This window comes from Micropterus dolomieu, linkage group LG22 (assembly GCF_021292245.1).
Source record: "Micropterus dolomieu isolate WLL.071019.BEF.003 ecotype Adirondacks linkage group LG22, ASM2129224v1, whole genome shotgun sequence".
In the NCBI taxonomy this organism is placed as follows: Eukaryota; Metazoa; Chordata; class Actinopteri; order Centrarchiformes; family Centrarchidae; genus Micropterus; species Micropterus dolomieu.
In genome coordinates, this window is record NC_060171.1 from 1,662,659 (window position 1) to 1,687,674 (window position 25,016).

General features: G+C 40.8%; 1 protein-coding gene across 4 annotated transcripts in view; it reads right to left on the bottom strand.

The window, feature by feature from the left end:
• rbl2 (retinoblastoma-like 2 (p130)) overlaps positions 1-22,941 on the bottom strand; it is a 46,028-nt gene extending 23,087 nt beyond the window's left edge. For 2 of the 4 annotated variants that reach the window (XM_046037086.1, XM_046037085.1), the window contains exons 1-7: positions 22,147-22,941; positions 19,166-19,283; positions 12,439-12,569; positions 11,146-11,346; positions 8,858-8,922; positions 6,081-6,209; positions 732-892 (exon numbers count right to left, since the gene is read on the bottom strand). In XM_046037086.1, coding sequence (XP_045893042.1) covers positions 732-892; positions 6,081-6,209; positions 8,858-8,922; positions 11,146-11,346; positions 12,439-12,569; positions 19,166-19,283; positions 22,147-22,925 — 1,584 coding nt within the window. In that variant the 5' untranslated portion in view covers positions 22,926-22,941. Of the gene's footprint in view, positions 1-731; positions 893-6,080; positions 6,210-8,857; positions 8,923-11,145; positions 11,347-12,438; positions 12,570-14,496; positions 15,099-19,165; positions 19,284-22,146 lie in introns of those variants that run through there. The other 2 variants (XM_046037089.1, XM_046037088.1) reach the window with 2 other exon arrangements.
• Between the last annotated feature and the right edge of the window lie 2,075 nt (positions 22,942-25,016).

Here is a 25,016-nt window from a genome sequence, read left to right on the forward strand (position 1 = left end):
GCCTCTTTTTCCTATTTGTAGTGGAGATGAGTGGCACCCGGTGGGGTCTTCTGCTGTTGTAGCCCATCCGCCTCAAGGTTGTGCGTGTTGTGGCTTCACAAATGCTTTGCTGCATACCTCGGTTGTAACGAGTGCTTATTTCAGTCAAAGTTGCTCTTCTATCAGCTTGAATCGGTCGGCCCGTTCTCCTCTGACCTCTAGCATCAACAAGGCATTTTCGCCCACAGGACTGCCGCATACTGGATGTTTTTCCCTTTTCACACCATTCTTTGTAAACCCTAGAAATGGTTGTGCGTGAAAATCCCAGTAACTGAGCAGATTGTGAAATACTCAGACCGGCCCGTCTGGCACCAACAACCATGCCGCGCTCAAAATTGCTTAAATCACCTTTCTTTCCCATTCTGACATTCAGTTTGGAGTTCAGGAGGTTGTCTTGAGCAGGACCACACCCCTAAATGCACTGAAGCAACTGCCATGTGATTGGTTGATTAGATAATTGCATTAATGAGACATTGAACAGGTGTTCCTAATAATCCTTTAGGTGAGTGTATTTGCCTGCATTAATCCTGGAGTAAACACAAATAGTCCAGTGGTCAGAATTCACTTTGCGTTGTGAGTGAACACAATATATCGTAGGGCCCCTTTAAGTCAAAAACCTCCAGCTGACTGAGAACAGTGAAAACAGAATTATTTTTAATTGTATGAGAGAGTTGTCTCCCAGCATGCCTTACCCTCTTGTGGAAGAGTTTTTTGATGAAGGGTTTCCAGAAGTGTTCTTTGACTCCTTTGGCCTCCAGCACCAGGCCGTCATGCAGCTCACACAGCTGCTCTATGAAGCAGTGCGGACCGGAGGACGGCCTGTAGTCCTTACTGCTGAAGTCCTCAGGCAGACCTGGAGGACACGAGACAGAGACACAAGAGACAGACCAACACATTAATGGAAGGAGGTGCAGGTCTGACAGGGAAGTCTACGGAGCAATGTGTTTTTTTATCATGAGGTTTGTATCAAATCCTCTTTGCAAATGTTTTATGAGGAAGAAAATGTCAAAATTCATGTGTGCAAATAAAAACACCAGCATAACAAAGAGGTAACAAGACCAAAGAAGAAGAAGAATTAAAGGTATAATAAAAAAAAAGACATTTTTCTTTAACACACACTGACGAGCACATCGTTTTACAATAGAAAAGTATTTCCAATCAGTATGGTTGACTTAGGGCGCTTTCACACCTGAAAGTCGGCACCAAGGTCCGAACCAAAGTTCATGTTTTGATACATTTTGATACATTCGGTTAGTTTTGGTTTGGTTTCACGCTGCAATTCTGCGACCGCACTAAAGGACTTTTACGTGACACACTTGCGTCCTGTCGTCATCATCTATGCGGGCTGCGTCTCCCTAAACTTGACATTGATTGGTTTATTAAACAGTTCAGAGGGCATCTTTGACAAGAATGAATGAATAAAAAATGAACATATGCAGATTTGCCACCACTAACTATGTTGTTGTTATTATTATGGCATTACTACCTGCAGCACCAACTATACTGAAGGCTAGTCGCAATTAAACGTCCTCGTTGTGCGAACATTATAACATCGCCGACAGAGCAGGAGGAGACGGCAAGCGATCCTTCTGCTCCTCCGTTTGAGCAGAGACCAAAGATGTATGTGGCCGAGTGCTTCTACAGTGGCGGTCCGTTTGAAAGATGAGCCGTCACGGGAGATTTATAACCGTGTCCTTATTTCAACGCATTTCCCCGTGATTCCGGATTATACAGCAACCGACGAACTTCCTGTAAATAGTCTGAACCATCCAAAAAATGCTTTCACACCAGAAACGAACCGAACCGTGGTTCAGTTTGATCCGGACGGAGACCACCTCTTTTTGCCAAATTTCATGTGTGTGGTTCGGACTGCGGTCCAGGGGACGTTTCACACCCGTATTTTTGGTTCGGACCAAACTGAAAGTCCCAAAGTCCGGACCAAACGAGGCGAGAGACACGGGTTCAATCCCCCGCTGTGACCCGTCCACCATTGTGTCCCTGAGCAAGACACTTAACCCCTCGTTGCTCCAGCGGCGTGCGACCTCTGACATGTAGAGCAATTGTAAGTCGCTTTGGATAAAAGCATCAGATAAATTAATAAATGTAATAAATGTAAACTTTCATGGCAGATGACTGTTTAACCCCATGATTCTATTTCAACTTTAGATTTTTAACCTGGTATCGTTTCTTACATTCAGTGTTGGGGAGTAACTAATTACATGTAATTTAGTTACGTAATTTAATTACAAAATAAACTGTAATCCGTTACAGTTACTGTAAAAAATAAATTTAAAAATTTTAAAAAGTATAATTAAATTACAGTTACTCCTGAATATGTTCATGATCAAATTGGGGGGTTACATCTGAATACTTTTTGTAAAAAGCTCGGCTATATGTTGAATAATATTCATTTTGTTGCTTTGCATGTTTTTCTCCAGCCACAGACGGTTACTAAAGTTTGACGCTGTGCTGATGCTTCTGATCTCCTGTTTGAATTTGCAGCGCCACCCGTCTGCCAGTTAAACGTCCTCTCAAGCTGTCTTTAGAAAACAGTTGAACACATTCATTCGATAAGTTACATTACTTTGATAAATTCATTGAGATAGTTGCACTACGCTTCCAGTAACTTGTAATCGGTAACCTATTACATTCCCAACACTGATTATTTTATGTGCATGTCTTCTTCAATTCGGTTTTCTTTCTCTTTTCTAAATAATTCCTTCCCCGCAGGACATCGGGAGACCAGCAAGGCGTCATGGCGTCTTAAATCCCCCCCCCCCGCGTAGGATTTTCAAACCAACACAAAAGAAAAGAAAGAAGCTGTTTCCTGCCTGAATACAGAACGACGTGGTGTCATTTTTCATATTGAGGCTGGCAGGGCTGCAGAGGGGGAGCTTTTGGCGGTTTCCTTTCTCCTGTGCAATAAACACCATGTTTAGAGAGAGGAAGGCGGAGGCGGCAGCGGCGGGGAGCACAGGAAACACCAGGTGTCGACAGGAAGAGGGCAACTGCTGTGGTGTTTTTAAGGAGTCGTCTGGTTGGAATTTGTGCAGTAATAAGAGTCTAACATTTGATTTATTTTACATGTTTAATTTAGTACTGCACATGACTGATAAGCAGGCTTCCTTATGTGCCAATGCTGATTTAATTTTATGACTCTTCAAAGTCATGTTTCACAACTCTGAGACCAAATTTACTTTGTCACGAGCAACAACGTTGGGTTTCTGCCTGATGAAATGTTTAAATACAAAACATACACCACTAGAGCGAGTGGAGACCTTCAAATGTAATTTTTACAAAGAATTTAACGCGCATAATTTATTTTGTTCACAATCTTATTTTATTTATTTGGTAATACTGTAAATATCCACATTTATTATCATTTATTATTATATTCTTAGATTTTTATACTTTATTATATTCTCTTCTTACCAACTTCTACTATTATTTCTATTCCTTCTATGTTCTGCGAGTATCTGTAACAAAGAATTTCCCATCGGGGTCACTAAAGTATTCTTATCGATTCTGATTTTAGCGTGTTAGCATGCTAATATTAGCTAAGTTGCAGTAAACACAGCGTACAGCTGAGGCTGATGAAAGTGTCGGTAGTTCTGCAGGTATTTGGTCATAAACGTGCAGGAACCTCCGGGTTCAACTCCAAATACTGCATTACTATAAACAAAGCTCCTCGTGCTTTTATTTTGTAGGCAAATCCACTAAAGGGGAAGTGACTGTGTGAGTAACTGTTGCTGCCATGACTGAGACCTAAGCATTTATTTATTTATATTTTCTGCCGCTATCAAAGCACCATAATTTGGCAGCGGGCCAGATCCATAATCACAAGCCGCTTTCACACAAAGATCCCGCAATAAACGCAGAAAAAATGTCCGCCAATACGCCGCATTCACTCTTTCATACTGAACAAAATATTGCGGCGTAATCCTGCACCCATGTGTGCTTTCATGTAGCGCTCCGGCTTTCCGGGTTACCTCCACTGAGTCCGCCTACGCCGCGGCTGCCGGAGTTCATCCGGCCAATTTTCAAAATAAAGTACCCTGTGCAGCTTCCCAATCGGAAAACAACAATAAACACAAGAGACAAAAAAGAAACCATTTGACTACGTAGCCTACTTAATCGTAGTAGAAGCAAAAAAGGCAAGCACTGATTACCAAATCAATAAAATCTAAACATGTCAGCAAAATCGGGCAGGCAAAATGCTTTTATTCTGAAATGTTTCCTGTGGATATGCAGCCTGAAGTTGGCGGAACAAAACGGGAGCAGAGAGAGCTGCGGAGAAGGTAGCAGAAGCACAAAAATGACAAATAAACAACAAGTCAATGCTGAGACACTTCCAGTGGACACTGACGCCGGGCTGGGGACCAAACAAAGCCGTGGCGCAGCTGTAGTCGGTGGATTTAGACAGATAAAAAATTTAACGTCACTCCTGTTCCGGCGTGCCGGCTGTGGCTTTTCACACAGACATCATTCCGCCTCTGTTACTACCAACACTCCCGGCTCAGAGGCTGATCAAATCGGACCCTCCTTTCCGGCTCAGCAAGCCGCCATATTGGCGAAATAATCGTGCAAAATTGGGCAGTGTGAAAGCGTCTTACGCTCTTTGAAAGGTTAGGGGGGGGCAGTGGTAGACTGGACAGATGGTTGCAATTCAAACCCTCACCATTAGATGTAATATTATGTAGCTGCAGTACCGGAGGCTGCAGCTGCAGGACCCCCGCAGTCCTGAGGCCGCAGTTCTTTTGCGACAGCGCCATCTAGTGGAGTAGTGGTGGTAATGCACGGCAACACGAAGGAGGTTAACCCTGTCTGCTAGCAGCTGAAGGGTTAACTATTCCACAAGCATATAATCAATAACTTAAAGCCCCCCTCCAGTGTATTTTGACATTTCGAGTCATTTCCTTACAATGTTGATTACCCACATAGTTCGCCAAATATTGTTTGACAAATAGCTTAATTTTGTGCTCAAAGTTGCAAAAGTTGCTTAATTGTTAAAACGGGGTGGTGACGTATGACTATAGTAATTCCATAAGTCATACGTCATTCTCCACGCCTCGTTAAAAAACTGTCACGCCGTCACGCCTCGTTGAGTCAGAGCATCAAACCGATAAACATCGCTGTGAGCCAACTAACCAATTTATCATGTCATTTACTTACAGCAGGTATGTCTCTGTGTCTGATTGTTGGTTTGTCTTTCTAGTTTAGTGAGCTAAGTTAATTAAGTTGGGAAGTTAGGTAACAGAGGGTCTCATTTTATTTTTTAGTTTCCTCCTCTTGGTTTAGTGTGCTGTTCATTTTCATTATGGCATTTGTCTTTGTCTCGGACATTGAGACAGTCAAGACCATAACTTTGGGAATATCTATAAATTGCTTTTGCATTGTCTGATTTATTTGTTAACATCCAAACGTTGATTGGATGTAAAACGTGTTTCTTCAAATGCAACCAATAACCCTAATGAAAAATGTGTTGTTCCCGTTAATGACTGTCCCCGATGGTCAGCATGGAAAAGGAGAGTTGAATAAAGATGCTGACGTTGATTTCAGCTCTTAGTGTTTTTAATGGGAATGTGGATCTTTCAGATCAATCTGATCCCACATTTTATCATGTCTCATGTAATATGGGGAACTGGTCTTGGTCTTGACTTGGTCTCGGTTTAGGCGGTCTTGACTACAACACTACTACTCACTAGATGCCGCTAAATCTTACACGCTGAACCTTTAAGACAGGTGTTTGGTCATAAACCAAATTGTTGGACACATCGACATGTTGAGCTGAGGATGGCGCCAGATCTCATCCCGGTCTGAACCACATTTCATCACGTCCATCCAATAGAGCTGTTTGAGTCTGGAGCAAAGTGGTGGACCCTCCATACAGCCCTGCCGCTAGCAAAGCCAAACATTTTGATGCATATTTCCAATTAAATCTGATGTTATTAGTGAGCAGGAAGAAGGTTAAAGTGAGTCGACGTCTCCTGCTTCAAATCCGAAGCTACACACATGTGGCCTTTTTCTGTTTTCCGCGATACCTTTGAAATTTGGGTTGAGCAGGTCTTTCCTGGCGTTGCACAGCAGAGCGTTGGTGAAGACGAGGTCCAGAGCGCACAGCAGCAGGTGATACGAGTTCACCAGGTCATCGCTGATCATGGGGAAGTTCCCTGAAAGAAAAACATGACACCACATGAGGGAATTTATTGTGTCTTGGGGCTATGTTGGCACTGCAGAGCACAGCGGGCAGGTTTCAGCTCGACTCTCTACTTGTCAAGACATCGGATACACAGAGAAGTGGGCATTAAGAGAGTTTCATGAGCAGGCATGCCAGATAAGAGCAGGGAAAGTAGATCAGTAACAGCACTCTTCCCCCTCTAATAAACCTCCGTGCTCCCCTGGAGCAAGAAACTGATCAGAGATACCGCGAGTTAAACAACCTTCTGGGTTTTTCAAACATCACCAAGTATTAATTTTTCAGTAAACCAGATGCTCTGCGGCTTGAACGTTATGGTCATACATCAGAAAAACAAACTGAAGCCACTCAGGGGCCACCAGCAGGGGACGGACTCGTCCACTGAGTCCGGCTGCATTGCGTTATCACAGTCTCGTTCTGTCCTCTGCCTGGTGTCAACTTCCACTGGAAGCGTCTTAGACGTTCAGTGCTGCACCCTCTACCCAACCCTAACCAAAGGAGGCAACTACCCAATCAGAGGCGGAGCTGTCGAAACTCTAGAAGGAAACAAAAAGCTGTAAAGATGCGGAGTCTGCGCAGGGTGTTTTATTTTGAAAATTCACTATGATGCAGCTTCCATAAAAAAAAATAAACAGACTCGCTGTGAACTTGCATATTTGGTGTGGGAGACCCGGGTTCGATTCCCGCAGGCACAAACAAATGTAAACATTAACGCAGTCTCTAAAACTTCTGATTCACTCACAGTACAAAACGTCATTTTGCTCTCTTAAAAAAACGATGCATCAATCTAAATCTGTCTGCAGGAATTCCTTAAGCCAAATAAGGAGAACAAAATACAATAATTTAGAATCAGTTAAGTTTATGAGTCGTGTAGACAGACAAACAGAGTAACTAAGTAACACCGGTGAAAACCTAGAGCAAGAAATAAGAGGACTGGGTTGTTGTCAGTGGCAGCGGGACTTTACATGAGGATGTCCAGCTGACGGCAACAAGCCTGAACTCGCCCTCAGATCAGCGTTAAGTCTGTCACATGCTGATCCGGAGCTCTGCAGCCCTGTTAGGTTCTGACTCTGTTAACATTTACATTTATCCAAAGCGACTTACAATTGCTATATGTGTCAGAGGTCGCACGCCTCTGGAGCAACGAGGGGTTAAGTGTCTTGCTCAGGGTCACAGTGGGGGATTGAACCCGGGTCTCTCACACGTCTAACCACTATGCCAGCTGGTTAATACTCACATTCCCATTATGTACATTAACAAGGTTTTTGGTTGTGCGAGAATGACTTCCAAAGTTTATCTGAAGTTAATTTGAGGCTTCCAAACCAGGCATGGTGTTCATTTAGTAAATTATGGTCGCATTTAGAGGAACACTGACCTGTTAAAATGACAGTTAACGTGAATTACAGATGCACCTAGCCAGGAGAGAAGGAACGAGAAAATATATGTTTCTAGAGACATGAGACGTCCTTTCCACCGAAGAGTCACGTGAAGCGACGTCCGTGTCTGATCACACCTGGATCAGCTGTCAGTCGGCTGTGCGGCGCGTTGGTACTAGCAGCGTGATTCTGTTACCTGTTCAACAAACACCTGCAGGTTTCTGTGTCTCAGAGGCACAGGATCATTTCTACTGATATTATCTGCATTTATATTTACTGATTCTGATGTTAATTCGTTATTGAATAACCCAGAACACGTCCATGGTGTTTGGATTTATTAGGCCAAATGTTTCAGAGAAAGTGAAATGATGTCACTCTAAGTCGACGCTCAGTTTCAGGCTTTCCGTTTATTTCCTCTTCTGATCCCCTTTAACACGACTGCATACATTTTATCACTCGTCACTGATCGATCATGTCGATCACACGCATTTTTTAGCGCAGCAGCTTTCATTCACACTTACATCAGCTGATTTTAACGCCGGCTGCTTACATCAGATGCAGTTGGTGAGATCAGCTGGATGAGCGGCTTTATTTTCCTTTGCTGCTTCATTAGAGACTTTAGTGCAGTTTAGTGACTTGTCTGACTCCTCAGGCTACGTGTTTACTATGTTTTATCGTCGTCTATTTGGACTAAACACTGGAACAACCAGCCTCACATGTGACTGAATAGAAATGACGACAAATGATGTAAAACGTGTTTCTTGCAGACAGACTCTCCGACTCTCTCTGACATTAATTGTCTCCAGAATAAAAGTTGACGGGAGAAATAAAAGAAAGAAAAATCTTTCTAATAAATGAAGAAAGTTGTGTGTGGGGCTTTTATTGTTCAGACCTACAGTGAACTCAGATTTTAACTAGACAGTGACTCATAAAATCAAATTTAACACTTTGCAGCGATAAACTTGAGTTTGATGTTATCTGTCGTGACGCATCAGATCAGCTGCAGAGTCCAATCAATATAACTGCTACCCTGTAAGGGGGCGTGTCGGTCAATAAAAGACACTGTCTGCAAGCGAGGAAACAACAAATAAGAGACTTGAGAAGCAGCCTTTGAAAGATCCTTATATAGAGAGCCTAGGTCCCTCCCCTTTCCGCTCTACTGGACTTTATTTTCGGGAAAAGACTTTGCAGCAGAAGTTGTTGGTGCAGCGACTCTAGAGGGATAAATGAAGCAGTAAATCTTTACCTTTGGCATGGACAAACAAAACCCAGCAGAAGTTGAAGACCTCGGTCACAGTGCAGGGATGACGTCTGGAATGAAAAGGGAAATTTAAATAATAGACCCTGAAATAAATCAGCCTATTATAAAGGACACACGTATATAAAACATATCTAAAGTTTCACGGGCAAGACTCATGTTGGCAACCTGTGATTTTTTTTTCCATGTCTGTAACATTTGTAATAGAAATATACAGATATATATGTACACACACATACATATATATTACATTTATTCATTTAGCTGGCGCTTTCCAAAGCGACTTTCAATTGCTATTTATGTCAGAGGTCACACGCCTCTGGAGCAACTGGGGGTTAAGTGTCTTGCTCAGGGACACATTGGTGGATGTGAACCCGGGTCTCTCACACCAAAGGCATGTGTCTTATCCACTGCACCATCACCATATATACCCAGTATAGAAAATGAATGTGTGTTTTATGTATCAGTGTTGAGAATGAAATGAGAGTACGGCTGCAACTACCATTAATTTTCACTATCAATGAATCTGTGGATTACTTTCTCGATTTATTATTTATCTTTTAATCTATGAAAAGTAAAAAAAAAAAAAAAAAAAAAAACATTTAAAAAACTGTGAAAAATGAATTCACAATTTCTCAGAGGGCACTGTAACATCTTCACTTTGCTTATTTTGTCAGACTTACAGTCTAAAACCTCAAGATATTCAATTTGATACCAAAATAGTTGCTAATGGATAAATTTGTTGACCGACTAAACGATTAAATCAAATGAGAGTCTTTGCTCCACTGTACAAACTCCTCCAGTGCAGGAACTCTGTATCATCAGCAGACTTTATTTACTTTGCAGTGAGGCAGCCCGTCCTCACCAGAGAAACGGCCGTACAGGTCGATGATGCAGCAGCTTATTACGACCCGTATTTATGTGTTTAGTTAGGCCGCGACCTCTAGTTGCAGAAACGTAGTATAAAGGGCAACAAAGTCTGTGTAAGGAGGCGGTGGGGTGGATGGACGAGTTCAGTAAACTCAGGACTTTCACTCAGGAGGCCGAGGTTCGAGTCCCGTGTGAAAGAAAGTCAAAGGTGGCGTGTTTTAATTTAAATAATGTTTTAGGGCTGGGCGATACGGCCAAAAATGTTATCGCGCTAAATAAAATGAGACTATTCGATATCGGTAATTATCACGATAAATATCAAATCATTAGTTCTATCAGGTTTAAAGGCAGATTTTTGCTCCTGAGTGAAACTGGAAGAAACCAGATGGTTAGTTATGTGGTTTAACTTTTCTTTATGGTCAGAACAGAGAACAGCTTCACAAGTCTGAAGTAGAACATTCAAAACTATTATGATAAAATGTTTTTGCAACAAATATGATTAGTAAATGTTTTTTTCAGTCCCTTTTCCTAAACAAAATTAATATTTTAAGTGCTTATTTGTTTGTGATTCAAATGAATTTAATAAAATATTTATTGACAATATATTGAACATTTAGGTTGTTATTGAGGAAAATTATATTGCGATAATTGTCATTATTGTTTTATTGCCTAGCCCTAGATGACTTACATCAGGTTACTTACATAATGTACTTATTTTAACCTAAACCGAACCAAACTACCACCTTTTTTACAAACTTTACCACATGTTTAACATCCTTTGACAAGGTAACTTTGCTGAAGGTTGCTGGACTGATACACTCGTTCATGGCGTTTAGGGATAAACAGTCATATATGTCGTTTTGTGACACTTGGTTGGGCCGCGCAAAAAAACAATAATGATAATTATCTTGACATAATTTTCCTCAATAACAAAATAACAAATGTTCAATTAATGTTTGATTTAATTCATTTGAATGACGAACGAATCATTACTTATATTTTCTATTAAGATATTTATTTGTTTTGTTTTACTTAACTCGTGCATATTTGTTGAAAACAGATTTTATCAGAATAGTTCTGAATGTTCTGCCTCAGATTTGAGAAGTGATCCGCTGTTTGTTCTGACCAGAAAGAAAAGTTTAAAACCACATTAACTTTTACTCAGGAGCAGAAATCAGCCTTTAAACCTGACAGAAATAACGATTTAACATTTATCCTGATAATTATCGATATCGAATGATATAAAAAAAAAATGTATCGTGATGAAATTTTTGGCCGTATCGCCCAGCCCCACGTTCAGGATGTTCTGCCATTTTCAACAGTTCACGTCCCTGAAAAGGACCAAAATACCAAACAAGCAACAGCTGTCTGATGTTCTGCTGAGGTCACAGGTCACGATGTCCCACCTCTGTTTGCGGCTGCGGTGAACTCGGGGCGGATCCTCCGACGGGGCCTTGAAGATGGCCTTGAAGATGGGAACGTACTTCTTAAAGATCACCGCTGACACGGTGAAGTTTCTCTCCAGCTTCTCGGTGCTCTGACGGAAGTCCTGAGGCAGGTTGGCCATGTCCTGCCACTTCTTCATCTTATTAAAAAACTCAATCAGGCTGCGAGGGAGGACAGAGGAACCAGCAGTGAAATATAAATGTACAATATAACTATAACAGAAACATACAAATAACTTCTCGGCAGTTTAAGCAGACAGCTTCGTACATCATATCACAACATGCCTGGAATTATATCAGGGTGTGGCGGTGTTGTTTTCACAGGCCTCAGGGGAAAAGTTTAACATGTGATCCAGGTCTGTTTGTCTTTAAAAAACTGTACCACAATGATTGGGGGGGGGGGCAAACATTAGGTTTCCCTCTCTTTGACTTCCCACCACATGTCAAAATAATATTTGTTTATTGACATATTTACCATAAAACTTTAATAGCCCAGGCTTTTATTTGCTTAAATCAATGGACTCACCCGGCCTGTATTTGGAACAAGCCTTTAATTCCTTTACCATGCAGGTAAATCCGAATTGTTTCCGTAAAATGAACTTAACATGCAGGATAAGCGGTTGACGATGGATGGAAATGAACTAAGCAACTGAATTGTGGAGAGATCCAACTATGTGTAGCATGTCTATATTAACAGTCATATTAATATTCACAATCTAAGCAGCTTAGAAGCAGCTAAACCAGGTGACCCGGTGGGCTTTGAGAGGTTTTATACATCCAAGGATCTTCTATAATAACCAGACCAGGCTTCTAATTGAGACCTGCGTTTATTTGTCAAAACGTGGAGCCACACCAGGCCAGTCAAAGCGACAGGAAGCTAACTGGAACTCTGCTTTTAATTTAAGTTTTGTGGTAATTAACACCGTTAAATCGGTACAGCTCGTTTATCATGTACCCCGATTTAAACCTTAATATTTTACTGTAACTTCAAATGTGCACATTGATAAAACCCTGATACAGAGACACGGCTGTTGTCCTTAATGGCAAAGTGAACCTTTAAATTATTTATGTAACTGTACTACAAATGAAGGCAGAAATAAAATGTAAACTTAAGACGCACTCCTTCTCAGCAAAAACCAAAAATTACAAAAATGTTCCCATTTTTCTGACCCCGTCTTTCACCGTGATCATTTTCAGGTCGCAGCAGTCCCTGCAGAGTCTGCAGGTGAGTGTACAGGTGCATTATGGGCCTACCTAATTTCTGAGCAGCGTAGGATTCTGGTCAGAGAGACGTAGTTCCCCTCGACGGTGCCTTTTCCCACCGTCGGCACAGAGGACCTGCAGGCCACGTAGAGAGCACAGGCCAGCCAGTGCAGCTCGCTGCCCTGCACAGGAGGGAGAACATTTACAGGGAGGGTTAATCACAAGGAAGGAAAAGAAACAGATAAGTGAGAGGGAGACTGTGCAACACATATTTTTGCTGCTGAATATATTAGGGTTGCAGATTACAACCATTGACTGTGTATAAGAAGTGAGCGTAGTCATGGTGACGTCACCCGTTGGTTTGTGGACCGCTGTTTTGAAGCCTCGAGTTTGGCCAATAGGGCGCCGCCGAGTTTTTGCAACCAGCGGCACCGGAAGTGACCATATTTGGACGAGACGTTGGCACTAGCTAGCTTGCTTAGCTAGATGCATCTGTAATTCACTTTTAATTAAGCTGATAAGTTTGTCCAGAGAACAACAGTCTAAAAACTACATGTACTCACCAGAGAAAATGAACAGCCGACTCCTAATAAGCTTTTTCAGCGTAACGGCTTGTCAATCATCTTGTAGCCCCGCCCTAAAGCCTCCCCTGCTTCCTGGTCTCTGTTCCTCTAAAGGGGACCATCATTTACTAAATGAACATCATGCTGTGTTGAAGAAGACTTGAAACTAGCGACTGAGACCAGAAACTCATCAGGAAAGTGTTTACTGAGGGAATAAATCAGCTGACAAGTAGAAACATTTTAACATTATTTCTAATGGAGTCGCCCCCTGCTGGCCGTTCAACAGGTTTCAGAGATTTCGTGTTCGCATCAGTTCTCTGACCGGAAGCTTCCCGCTTGGTTGCAACTACTGAGTTAATTATTAATGAATTAATCAAATAATCATTTGTCCTCTGAATATAAGAAAGAACTGATACATTTCTGTTGTAATGTCCCAGCACACATTGTTGCTTTAAATGTCTCGTTTTGTCCGAAAAACAGTCCAAAACAACAAAGATATTCAGTTTACCGGTGTGTGACCAAGCTTCCTGTTCTGATCAGTTCTGTTAAAAACTAATGGGGTCACCGGGAGTCCCTCGTAGGGATCCTTTCCATGATGCGGTTAGTCAGAGCCTGTCAACAAGAAGCACTTTTTGTGGACTTTAAACCTGTTGCATCCTCTGCAGCCAGTTCAGCTGCCGGCTGAAGCATCTACTGCATTCGAAACTTTCTGTACCTAACACCAATTTACAGTATGTGAAAGTAAGTTTACAAATACAGGAATAACCCTTTAACTATGTATATACCACGGGGTAAACTCCTGGGTACTTCATTCTACAACAATGCATCGTATTGTCTAAACTGATCATCTGCTTTATGGAAAATCTTAATCAGATAAGCAACTAGTAAGTGCTGTTAAATACATGTAGTAACAAGTCTGTTTGCCATAGTAGTATAAAACACCATAAAATACAATTATTCCAGTAAAAATGTACTTAAGCTTAGTACTTTAGTAGTTGATTTCCAGCAGTGTGCACAAGGGTTTCAGGCTAAAGTTACTCTATAAATAAACTTTATATAATAACCTTCATTAACCATCAGTCAGTCTGCTGTGTGCTGGAAATCCTCCCCTCTAGTGGCGTCCTGCTTATCCACGCAATATAATTACCACGTACTGTTAACATGTACACACATATACTGCATGTGTTTACATTATATCAGAGGGACATGTTTGTTTAGCATCGCAGTAACCTGTTTGTAGAAAGCTAACCATTATATTCATAACAATATGCGCTCAGACACAGTGGTTTAAGGGGTTTTAATGGTTTTAACAAGTCATTCAAACCCAAGACGGCATGTTTTAATCTGTTTTTCTTTTGTTCTGTTACAGTAAGAAGACAGAAAGTTGGCTGGGGCTACAGAAACCTTCGCGGTGTAACGTTAGACTGTTAGCTTGCTATAACGTTACGGTAAATATGGTCACGGTGCGAAAGCGGCGCTGGGGTTAGCGGGAACAGCAACGACAGACACAAAAATGAGGGTTAACAGATGAATTTTTGTTTTTTACCTCTAATGTAAAGTTCCTGCTGATGTTTTCGTAGGTCTTCCACGCCTCACTGCTCGCCTCTTCGTCCATATTCAAAGCCCGACACAGATCTTCAAACCCGGTTCGGGCTTTCTGCAAAAAGTCGTCCTCGTCGCTCATTTTTAAATGTATTTTTGGGGCTTTTCTACAAGCTTACCGAGTTAAAAGCGGATTCGATGGAAAGAGAAGAACGCCAACAAGTAAATCAGACCGTGTTTAAGCAGCTATTACCCAGAATATTACCGTAACAGCGTTATTACCGTGATGTAAAAGGTCCACGGCTCTGTACAGTGTGGCCATTTAAAGGTCTTTTGACTGACAGGTAACGCGTAGCCGCTGCGGGCGTACGCACACTCACATCCCAGTACTGTTACGTCACTTATGTGCGTACTGTACGTAGAGAATAGCAGAAACGTGCGTCTCTTACCCCAGCCCACTAAACGTGCGTAGCTGCGGCTGGATGGGTGGGGCGAGGAAATACTACTACTTCCGGTTGTTTTTGTTTTGGCAGAACTGCGGTCTGAAAAAGCTGAAAGATGTATAAAATAGTGATTTTTAGAAAGTACGAGCGTGATAATGTTGTTGTTACAGCTTTATAAGCATTTAACGTTTTGGAGTCAGGCGTCGGCTTTTAAAATAACACTACTTTCCGTCAGAAAATCTGCTTCACAGACACAAAGTGTTAGAAAACAGAAGTAACAGACGCAGTAACTCACTGTAGCAAGTACAAATCCTGCGGTGTTGTGTGAAGAAGTACTGAGATCCACTGGCAATAAAGATAAATTTCCTACATTCATTATTTTACTGGAGTAGAAGCAGTGGTGGAAGAAATACTCAGATCCTTTTGCAATACCAATATGTAAAAATACTCTATTGCAAGTAAAAATCCTGCATTCATTATTTTATCTGAAGTAAATATGTAAAAATAAAGTAAAACTGGTGGTGATGGAACAGCGGTTGAGATACTTGTCTTTGGTGTGAAAGACCCGGGGTTTGAATCCTCTGCGAGAAACCATTGTGTCCCTGAGCAAGACACTTCGACCTCTGACATACTTAGCAATTGTAAGTCGCTTTGGATAAAAGCAAAATGAATAAATGCAATGTAAAATACCAACATTCATAATTCTACTTGAGTGAAAGTACAGAAGTATTTGATTAAAATGTCACCTACTGTAAGTATCAAAGTACTTATTATATTGGAGTTAAATTACAGACAGAGGTTTCTTTTCAGTCCTGTGTGAACAAAATGTTTTAAAGTTCTTGTGGACAGTTTATTTTGTTGTACAAGATCAAAGATTTTTTTTCAGGATTTCTGAGGCTCTGTATTAAATATATACCATTAGGGCATTGATATTGTTGGCATGTTAAAAAGTTAAACAGCATTTTAATGTAGCTGGTTGAGATGGAGTCATTGAGTGTAACTAACTTGCATGGTAAATAAAATATAATTGGTATTAGTGCATTGACTTTGGTGAGCTCATGGAGTCCAGCCTGAACAGGTCCAACTAATAACCACATATTATCACGTGTCCATAATAATCTGCATTATTTTAAGTGTGCAGGACCTTTCGTCTGTAATAATTTTGATCATGTTTGATCTTTAATAATCAGTGACTATGACTGATAAAATAATGCAGTGGAGTAAAAAGGACAGTACTCACCTCTGAGATGTAGCAGAAGTATAAAGCAGCATCAAACGGAAATGCTCAAGTAATATACCTCAAAATTGTCCTTAAGGACAGTACTTGAGTAACTTACTCTCCACCGCTGTATATAATGCAGCTACAAACAGGGACTTTAATGTTTATATACAATAAACATGCAATATAAACTGTATCATGTAGTGTTCTGTTATGGCCACTTTAAATCTGAAGCTGTTGATGTCGTCACGTTCTGATCTCATGGTTTTATGGAAAAAGTTTAAAGGTTTTATATAATTTTAATAACATTGTACCGAAAACTTGTCTCGCATGCAGATAAAATCCTGACGAGACGACACTTTCATTTAAGGGGCGTTCACAGCTGCCTCATTTGGTCCGGACATCTCAGTTTGATCCGAAACATAATTACATGTGTGAAACCTCCCCTGGTCCACGGCCCGGACCAGACAGACAAAACGTGGTCCACAAAAAGTCAATCCGGATCAAACTAAACCGTGGTCCGGTTCCTTTTTCTAGTGTGAAAGCATTTTTTGGGTGGTTCAGACTTTCAGACTGTTTACAGGAAGTTCCAGTGGTTCCCGTTTAAACCGGAAACAAACAAATCCAATGAAAAGAGGATACGATTATAAATCTCCTCATGACAGCTCATCTGTTCAAACAGACGACTGCACCGACGTGCCTTTCCTGCCGGCGACGACGATATAACATTCACACAAATATGACGTCAATTTGGCGAATTTGAACTAGCCTCGAGTGCAGTCTGTGCTGCAGGTAGTAACGCCATAACAACAACGCACTGGCAGCGAGATGCATCTGTTCATTCATTCTAAAGCTAAACTAAAACTGAACTGACAACACGCCGACGCCAGACGCACGGCCGTGTACAAACCAATCAGTGTCAAGTACAGGGAGACGAAGCCCACAGAGATGATGACATGTAAAAGTTCTTTAGTGTTCTCGCATGACTGCAAAGTGAAACTGACTAAAACTAATGTATAAAAACAAAGTTTGGTGCGGACCTTCAGGTGTGAAAGGGCCCTTAGACTCCGAGCCTCTGTTGGTCAAGATCACACAAATCAGTCACACGTTCATCAGCCCTCCTCCAGTCCAGAAGGAACCTGAAGCTGTAACTGACAAAAACAAACTGTTTACACTCCTACAGACGCCTGCGGGAGTCAGGAGAGAAGCCCCGCCTCCCCGCAGGTTCGGTGCTGCAGTATAGTCAACAGGTTATAGGTAATAGTGTCTCTGATGACCTCAGCCGTGCAGTACGTGTCTCCATCGTACGGTTCTGTTTCAGGCTGCCTCAAAGCATTCGCAGAAGGAGCCGAGTCGGCGTTCCACTCGGGGAGGAACCGGTCCCCCCGGTTCTCGCAGATGTTGTGCAGAACGCAGCACGCAGCGACGACTCTGGGCATCATCAAGACGTCGATGTCGCTCTTCTTCTGCAGGCATCTCCAGCGTCCTTTCAGGCGCGTGAAAGCGGAGTCGACCACGGACCGAGCCGAGGAGAGGGTGTAGGTGAAGCGGCGCTGTTTAGGAGACAGCCGGTGCTCCAGGCTGTATCCTTTCATCAGCCATGGCTTCAGAGGGAACGACGCACCACCGATGAGATGCACGGGGATTTCAACGCCGTCGCACATGACAGATTTCTGCGAGAGAAACTTCAGCTGTAAAAATATGAATCACTGGATTTACAGTTTGATCATAAACAGTTACACCCCCCTCCTCCTCCCAGCAGCCGCACAACTACAACAAGGTAGCCGTACTTTCAATCACCGCCCGCTCTGATTCCTCCCAGATCAGCTCGTTTACGCTCTGTGTGAGCCTGAGTGCAGTTTTGTGTGTTAGGAAATTCAAAGCAACTCACTCTTTACCTCTTTTTCCACTGCAGGAACCAAACAAAATGCACAGCTAACGTGTGGCTGCCTTTGTTTCCGGGTACTTTCAGGGTTGCCGGCAGAGCTGCTGACATGTTTTCCCGTCACAACAAGGACGGTAACGACAAACAAGAAAAACAGTACAGCTGTGTTGAGATTAGAGCTGCACATTATTAGGAAAACACTGACATTGGAGTATTTTTCTTTTCTGCAATATGAAAACAAATAACAAACCAGACGACTTTAATTTCTCTCTTTGAAAAAAATTAAGCGTTCTAGTTGCTGTAAGGGAAAATGCTCAGATAGAGTTGGCGGTGGATCAGCGGATAGAGCGTCCACTAACCAGAAGGTCGGTGGTTCAATCCCTGGCACCTGGGTAAGACGCTGAACCCCAAACTGCTCCCGGTGGGTGAATGTGACGTAGTGTAAAGTACAAGTACAGATCATTTACCACAGAAAAGAAATGAGCTGAAAATTCTCTTTTTAATCTAAAGACCTTTTTTTTTTTTTGCTTCTTTTGAGCTTTACTGCAGTAAACATATTTTAATCTATATATATATACATATATATAAAGATTCTCAGTCATCCAGGTCATAGTTATCCAAAGAAGGTTAAAGTCAAGGGCAACTGGACTTGGTTGAAGATACTGGAAGACGTTTCGTCCCTCATCCAAAGGACTTCTTCAGTTCCAGAACTAAAACTCATTTTAGATCTGAAAATGTCTATTTTGGTGAAGTAAACATTTTTAACTTGGGCAGTTTGCTGCTTTACTTTGGTTCCATTTCAGAATCAGAAATATTTTATTGATCCCCGAAGGGAAAGTCTATAAGATTTTAATGTTTGTCACAGAAGAACTACAAACATGGAGGCTGTTTCTAAACCTGTTGACCTGCAGAGTTGATCTGTAACATGCCAGTTTATAAAAATACAGTAAAGAAAATACTACCTCGTAGGAAGCTTCGAGGTTATTGGCTGTTAAGTTCCTGCAGTGGAGGAACAAGGTTCCCGCCTTGTTCTGTGTGCAGCCAGGGTCGTGTGTATAAAATGTGTTTTTGTTCCCTCAGCAACGTTCCAGGAGATGTTTGTGTGTGAAGGGGACTCTGCACTCACCTCTCTGGGGAACAGGTAACCGTCTGGGCGGTCCTCTGCTCTCAGGTACAGGTCTGAGCTGGCCAGCACAATGGCACTGCTGGTACTTCCAGGCCAGCCGGCGTACACATCCGTGAAACTGTTACGGACAAAAAACACACGTTAACCCTGTAACAGCTGTTCTCAGAGGACGACATGAGCAGGTGGCGTGAGTGACGGCGAAGGTAAATTTCATTATCTTTGATGTTTAGACACAAATACATTGAAAAATTTAAAAAAAAAAGAGTTTGTGTAGAAACATCTAAAGAAACATATTGATGTGTTAAACATATTTTATGGTCACGTATTTTTGGCTCTTTTGGTTGCCTCAGGAACTTTATGCAGTCAGGCTAGTTTTTTTTTTTTAATTGGCACGAAATGTGAGTAAAAGAAAATATAAAAAAACAATTAAAGTCATAAATAAATAAAATTAAATAAATAAAATAGTAAATGTGTGTGATTAAATAAAAAAAATAATTTAATCAAAAAACAAACAGTAACAAACAGTAAACATGTCTGTGATTAAATAAAAATAAACAAACAAACTAAACAGTAAACATGTCTGTGATTAATTAAAAATAAACAAACAAACTAAACAGTAAACATGTCTGTGATTAAATAAAAATAAACAAACAAACAAACTAAACAGTAAACATGTCTGTGATTAAATAAAAATAAAACAAACTAAACAGTAAACATGTCTGTGATTAAATAAAAATAAACAAACAAAATAAACAGTAAACATGTCTGTGATTAAATAAAAATAAACAAACAAACTAAACAGTAAACATGTCTGTGATTAAATAAAAATAAACAAACAAACTAAACAGTAAACATGTCTGTGATTAATTAAAAATAAACAAACAAACTAAACAGTAAACATGTCTGTGATTAAATAAAAATAAACAAACAAACAAACTAAACAGTAAACATGTCTGTGATTAAATAAAAATAAAACAAACTAAACAGTAAACATGTCTGTGATTAAATAAAAATAAACAAACAAAATAAACAGTAAACATGTCTGTGATTAAATAAAAATAAACAAACAAACTAAACAGTAAACATGTCTGTGATTAAATAAAAATAAACAAACAAACTAAACAGTAAACATGTCTGTGATTAATTAAAAATAAACAAACAAACTAAACAGTAAACATGTCTGTGATTAAATAAAAATAAACAAACAAACAAACTAAACAGTAAACATGTCTGTGATTAAATAAAAATAAAACAAACTAAACAGTAAACATGTCTGTGATTAAATAAAAATAAACAAACAAAATAAACAGTAAACATGTCTGTGATTAAATAAAAATAAACAAACAAACTAAACAGTAAACATGTCTGTGATTAAATAAAAATAAACAAACAAACTAAACAGTAAACATGTCTGTGATTAATTAAAAATAAACAAACAAACTAAACAGTAAACATGTCTGTGATTAAATAAAAATAAACAAACAAACTAAACAGTAAACATGTCTGTGATTAAATAAAAATAAAACAAAATAAACAGTAAACATGTCTGTGATTAAATAAAAATAAACAAACAAAATAAACAGTAAACAAGTTCTGTGATTAAATAAAAAAATAAACAAACAAAATAAACAGTAAACGTGTGTGATTAAATAAAAAATAAACAAACAGTGGGTCAGTAGTATATAAAAGTATTTTTATGTTTAGGATCAATAAAGAAACAATATAGTAATACACACAAAAAAACAGAAAAGAAAAGCAAACAATTAAGTATCAAATGTGAAACATAAAAAACAAATTATCACATAAACCCATTAAGTATTTATGGTTCCTTTTTTCAAGGAACAATTCTTAAAATAACAAACAATAAAAACAATAATTTGAAATTTTTACAGTACAATTATTTAATTTATCAGTCTTGTTTGAGTTTCCACTGGTTGTCTTTTGTTGTTTTTATTCAAAACCTTCATTCACAGGGTTCTTTTTCTGGAGAAACCAGGCTAAATATTTTCAATTTAAAAGAGTTCCTGTTCTCTCTTGATTTCCCTGATACATGTTGAGACAATATTTAAATTTTTCTCTGTGATTCTAAACCACAAGGGTAACATGGGGTAAGACCCCCCCCCCCCCCCCCCCCACGGTGATTCTAACAAAAAACACAAAATGTCACAATTTTTTCCCCTCAACATTTCTTTTTTCAAATTTTTAAAGTTATTTGATCAAAGCCATTCTGACCTAAGTTGATCAAATTTTTTTGTAATTTATATATATAAAATCTCAGATCCATATTTGCCATAACCAGGTAGCTGTCCTAGTGTACAGGAACATCTGCCATGAGTATGGGCTGGAAGTCCCAAGGTCAAAATGGAAGACGCCGGCAGGTATCCTTAAGATAAGTTTGTTCAGAGAGAAAGCTTTTTCTAGTTTTTGGTTAAAGTAGTAAAATGCTAGATTAGTATGTTTTAGGTCGCTGTGCCCCTTCATTTATGTAAGTTAGATGTTATTTAGACACTGGATAGACCGTTCAGCCAACCAGCAGCTTCACTATCAGAAAGTCTGAGGTTAAATTCTGAGGTTATAAACTCAAATCTTACACACTATAGTGAAAAAAACGTTTTTCCTTAAAAAAAATATATTTGATTAAATACAAATTAATTTTTTACTGTAGTTATTCATTTTACTTTATAATATGTAGTTATTCATTTTACTTTATAATATGTTACCCTAAGCATGGTCTTCTTAAATATATATATATATAAAAAAATAATTAAAAAAAACTTATAAAATATTAATTTATGTGTCAGAAAATAGACATTGAGCTTTGGGGTTGTGTTTTACACACCTCTACCCTACTACACATCGCAGGGTGTTTTTAATTTTATTTAAATTTTGTTAATTTGTCACCCAAATATTCCAACATTTTTTGCAGTAGAGGGTTCACTTAAAACCCTCTGTTTGACTGCCCGGTGCGGGGCGGTGCCTACCACATGTTGTGGTCCACCACGGCCTGCAGGATCACGGAGTGCCACCCCCTCTTGTTGATGTAGTGCTCCGGGTTGTTCCTGGGAGCAGCTATGGGGATGTGGGTCCCGCCGATGGCCCCCGCACACTGCGGGTAGCAGCGGTCCCTGAAGGCTTTGATGGTTTCGTCCAGCCGAGGTCCGCTCGGCAGCGACACGAACCGCTCGTACAGCCGGTCCACTATGGCCGAAGTGACCTGACGCACAATCACGCACACGGTCGCGATCCCCACCCCGAACAAGCTGGCGATGGAGCGATACTCCCCGGACCGGGCGAACCACCACAGCGTGATGGCCAGTCTGCGGCGCGGCTCGATGGGGCGCCGGTAGTTCGTCCGGCGACGTTTGATGGCCGCGCCGACCTGTTCGACCAGGTAGTCGAACGTCGCTCGTGACACGCGAAACTGCGCTTTCCACTCCTCGTCGTCGAACGACTCGGCCGACCGCCAGAAGTTCTGGCCGGCGCTTCGGTTCCGGACCCATATGGGCCTGTTGGTGGACGTGATGAGGCTCAGAATGGCGGCGATGGAGGACAGCAGGAAAGCCCTTCGCCTCCGCAGATAGTGGCGACGCCGCCGGTCCCGGTCCACCAACTCCCGGACCCTGTTCCGCCTCAGCAGGGCCGTCTGGACCCGGTACAGCTCCAACATCTGGTTCCCGAACACCGGGGAGACATTTAAGTTTAAAATGGAGCAAAGTAAAGCCGCTCTTAGGGACGAGTTCGGCTCCGAGTTCGGCTCCATTTTGAACTGGCGGTAAACAAACTTAAGGGCGCCTAGTTATGACGTAGCCGACCGATTCTTTTGTAGTTTTACGGTGCAACCTTCCGGTTTCATTCTTCAATGGTTTTACACACATTTACTGTTTCTGTCCTGCTTTATCCTCTTTTTTATTTTTCCATTTAACGCTTTTAAAATTTGTTTTAAAAAGTTTATTTTTAATATTTCCGTATGTTGCTTTTATGTAAAGCACTTTGAACTAAACTTCCCTGAGCTCTTGGTAGAGGATATCTGGTCAGGAATTCAAGAAGTTCATATGCTCTCCCCACTGCTCTTCTCCCTCTACACCAACGACCTCAGGAGATCCATCTGTCAAACTCCTGAAGTTCGCTGACGACACAACGGTCATCGGCCTCATCCGGGACGGTCACGAGTCGGCCTACAGACGGGAGGTTGATCAGCTGACTCTCTAGTGCGGTCACAACAACCTGGAGCTTAACACGCTCAAAACTGTGGAGATGACCGTGGACTTCAGGAGGAGCCCCCCCCACTCTGCCCCCCATCACCAGACTCAACAGCCCTGTGTCTGGTGTGGAATCCTTCAGGTTTCTGGGATCCACGATATCCACCAGGACCTGAAGTGGGAGCCCAACACTGACACCATAATCAAGAAGGTCCAGCAGAGGATGCACTTCCTGCTGATCCAGTTCTACACAGCCATCATCCAGTCTGTCCTCTGCACCTCCATCACTGTCTGATTTGGATCTGCCACCAAAAAGGACAGGAGCAGACTACAACAGACAGTCAGGACTGCAGAAAACCTGCCCTCCATTCAGGACTTCAGTCAGGAAACATCAGTGCAGATCCATCTCACCCCGGACACAACCTGTTCCAGCTCCTCCCCTCTGGATGGCGCTACAGAGCACTGTACGCCAAAACCAACAGACTCAGGAACAGTTTCTTCCCACAAGCCATCACTCTGATGAACAGCTGATTTCTGACTCACAGTGTCAGGAACAATTCCTGTGCAATAACCCAGTAACTCTGCCTCTAATCAGCACCTGTTTACTGGTTTCCACTTATTATTTATTTATTCACCATTCTCTATTTCAGAGCTGCTCATACTGTTCATATATAACAGTACGTAAGTCATAACTCCTGCACAAAATACTTGTTTGTGTTCATAGTGTGTATATTAGTGTTGTCTATACTGTAGTTTGTGTCTGATTTTATTTTATTATTATTGTGATTTATCTATTTTTGTATCAGTAAGCACATCGAGAGCAATGTACAATCCTGAGTCAAATTCCTCTCATGTGTCCACACACCTGGCGAATAAAGCTGATTCTGATGAAACGTTTACACAGACACTGTCACTGTAATTACTTATTATGTTCTTTCTGTAAACTAGAAGTTGAATCTATTCATCTTTTGATTAATTGTACTTGTGTTTAAGAATTCTTCAACTTACTAGAGGTTTTCACACACAATCCAGATGATTCTGTAAGCCTGTTGGGTGTTGATAAATTTCAGATCCATAATAAGGTTAGAACGCTTCAAAATACTCCCAACTTTAATTTGTTTTGTATTGAATTACAAATCCACTCCGTCTCTAAGTTACTGTCAAACATAAAAGCCATCAAATCCTCTCTAATAAGCGGCAAAGTACTTTAAAAAAAAAAAAAAAAGACACACAATTTCTGAAACTATTTGCTGCCAAACTCTACATACTAACCACAAAACTGTATACAAAAAAGCATCTCTTACAAAAATTTTAATTAAAAACATTCTGTGTGTTGGGCATATAAGGACTTCAGCAGTTTACAGCAAAGTTTTGTCATGCATGCAGTAAAACACACAGCTGTCCAAATATGTAAAGAATGGATGTGTATTCCCAACATAACACGCTATAAGAAAAATGTTTTATTTTACTCAAAATGTTCTACTGTAAGGCTCCTCCCACAAAAGCTCAGCAGAATAAAACAAAAACATTCATCTGGCTGTCACAGTTCAGAGGCAGGTGGACGAGCTAAACAGGCTTACAGGCAGGCAAGAGTCCAAACTGAGGTTGCTGTCCGTCAAATGCAACGTAAACTCCAGAATAATCCAAACCGT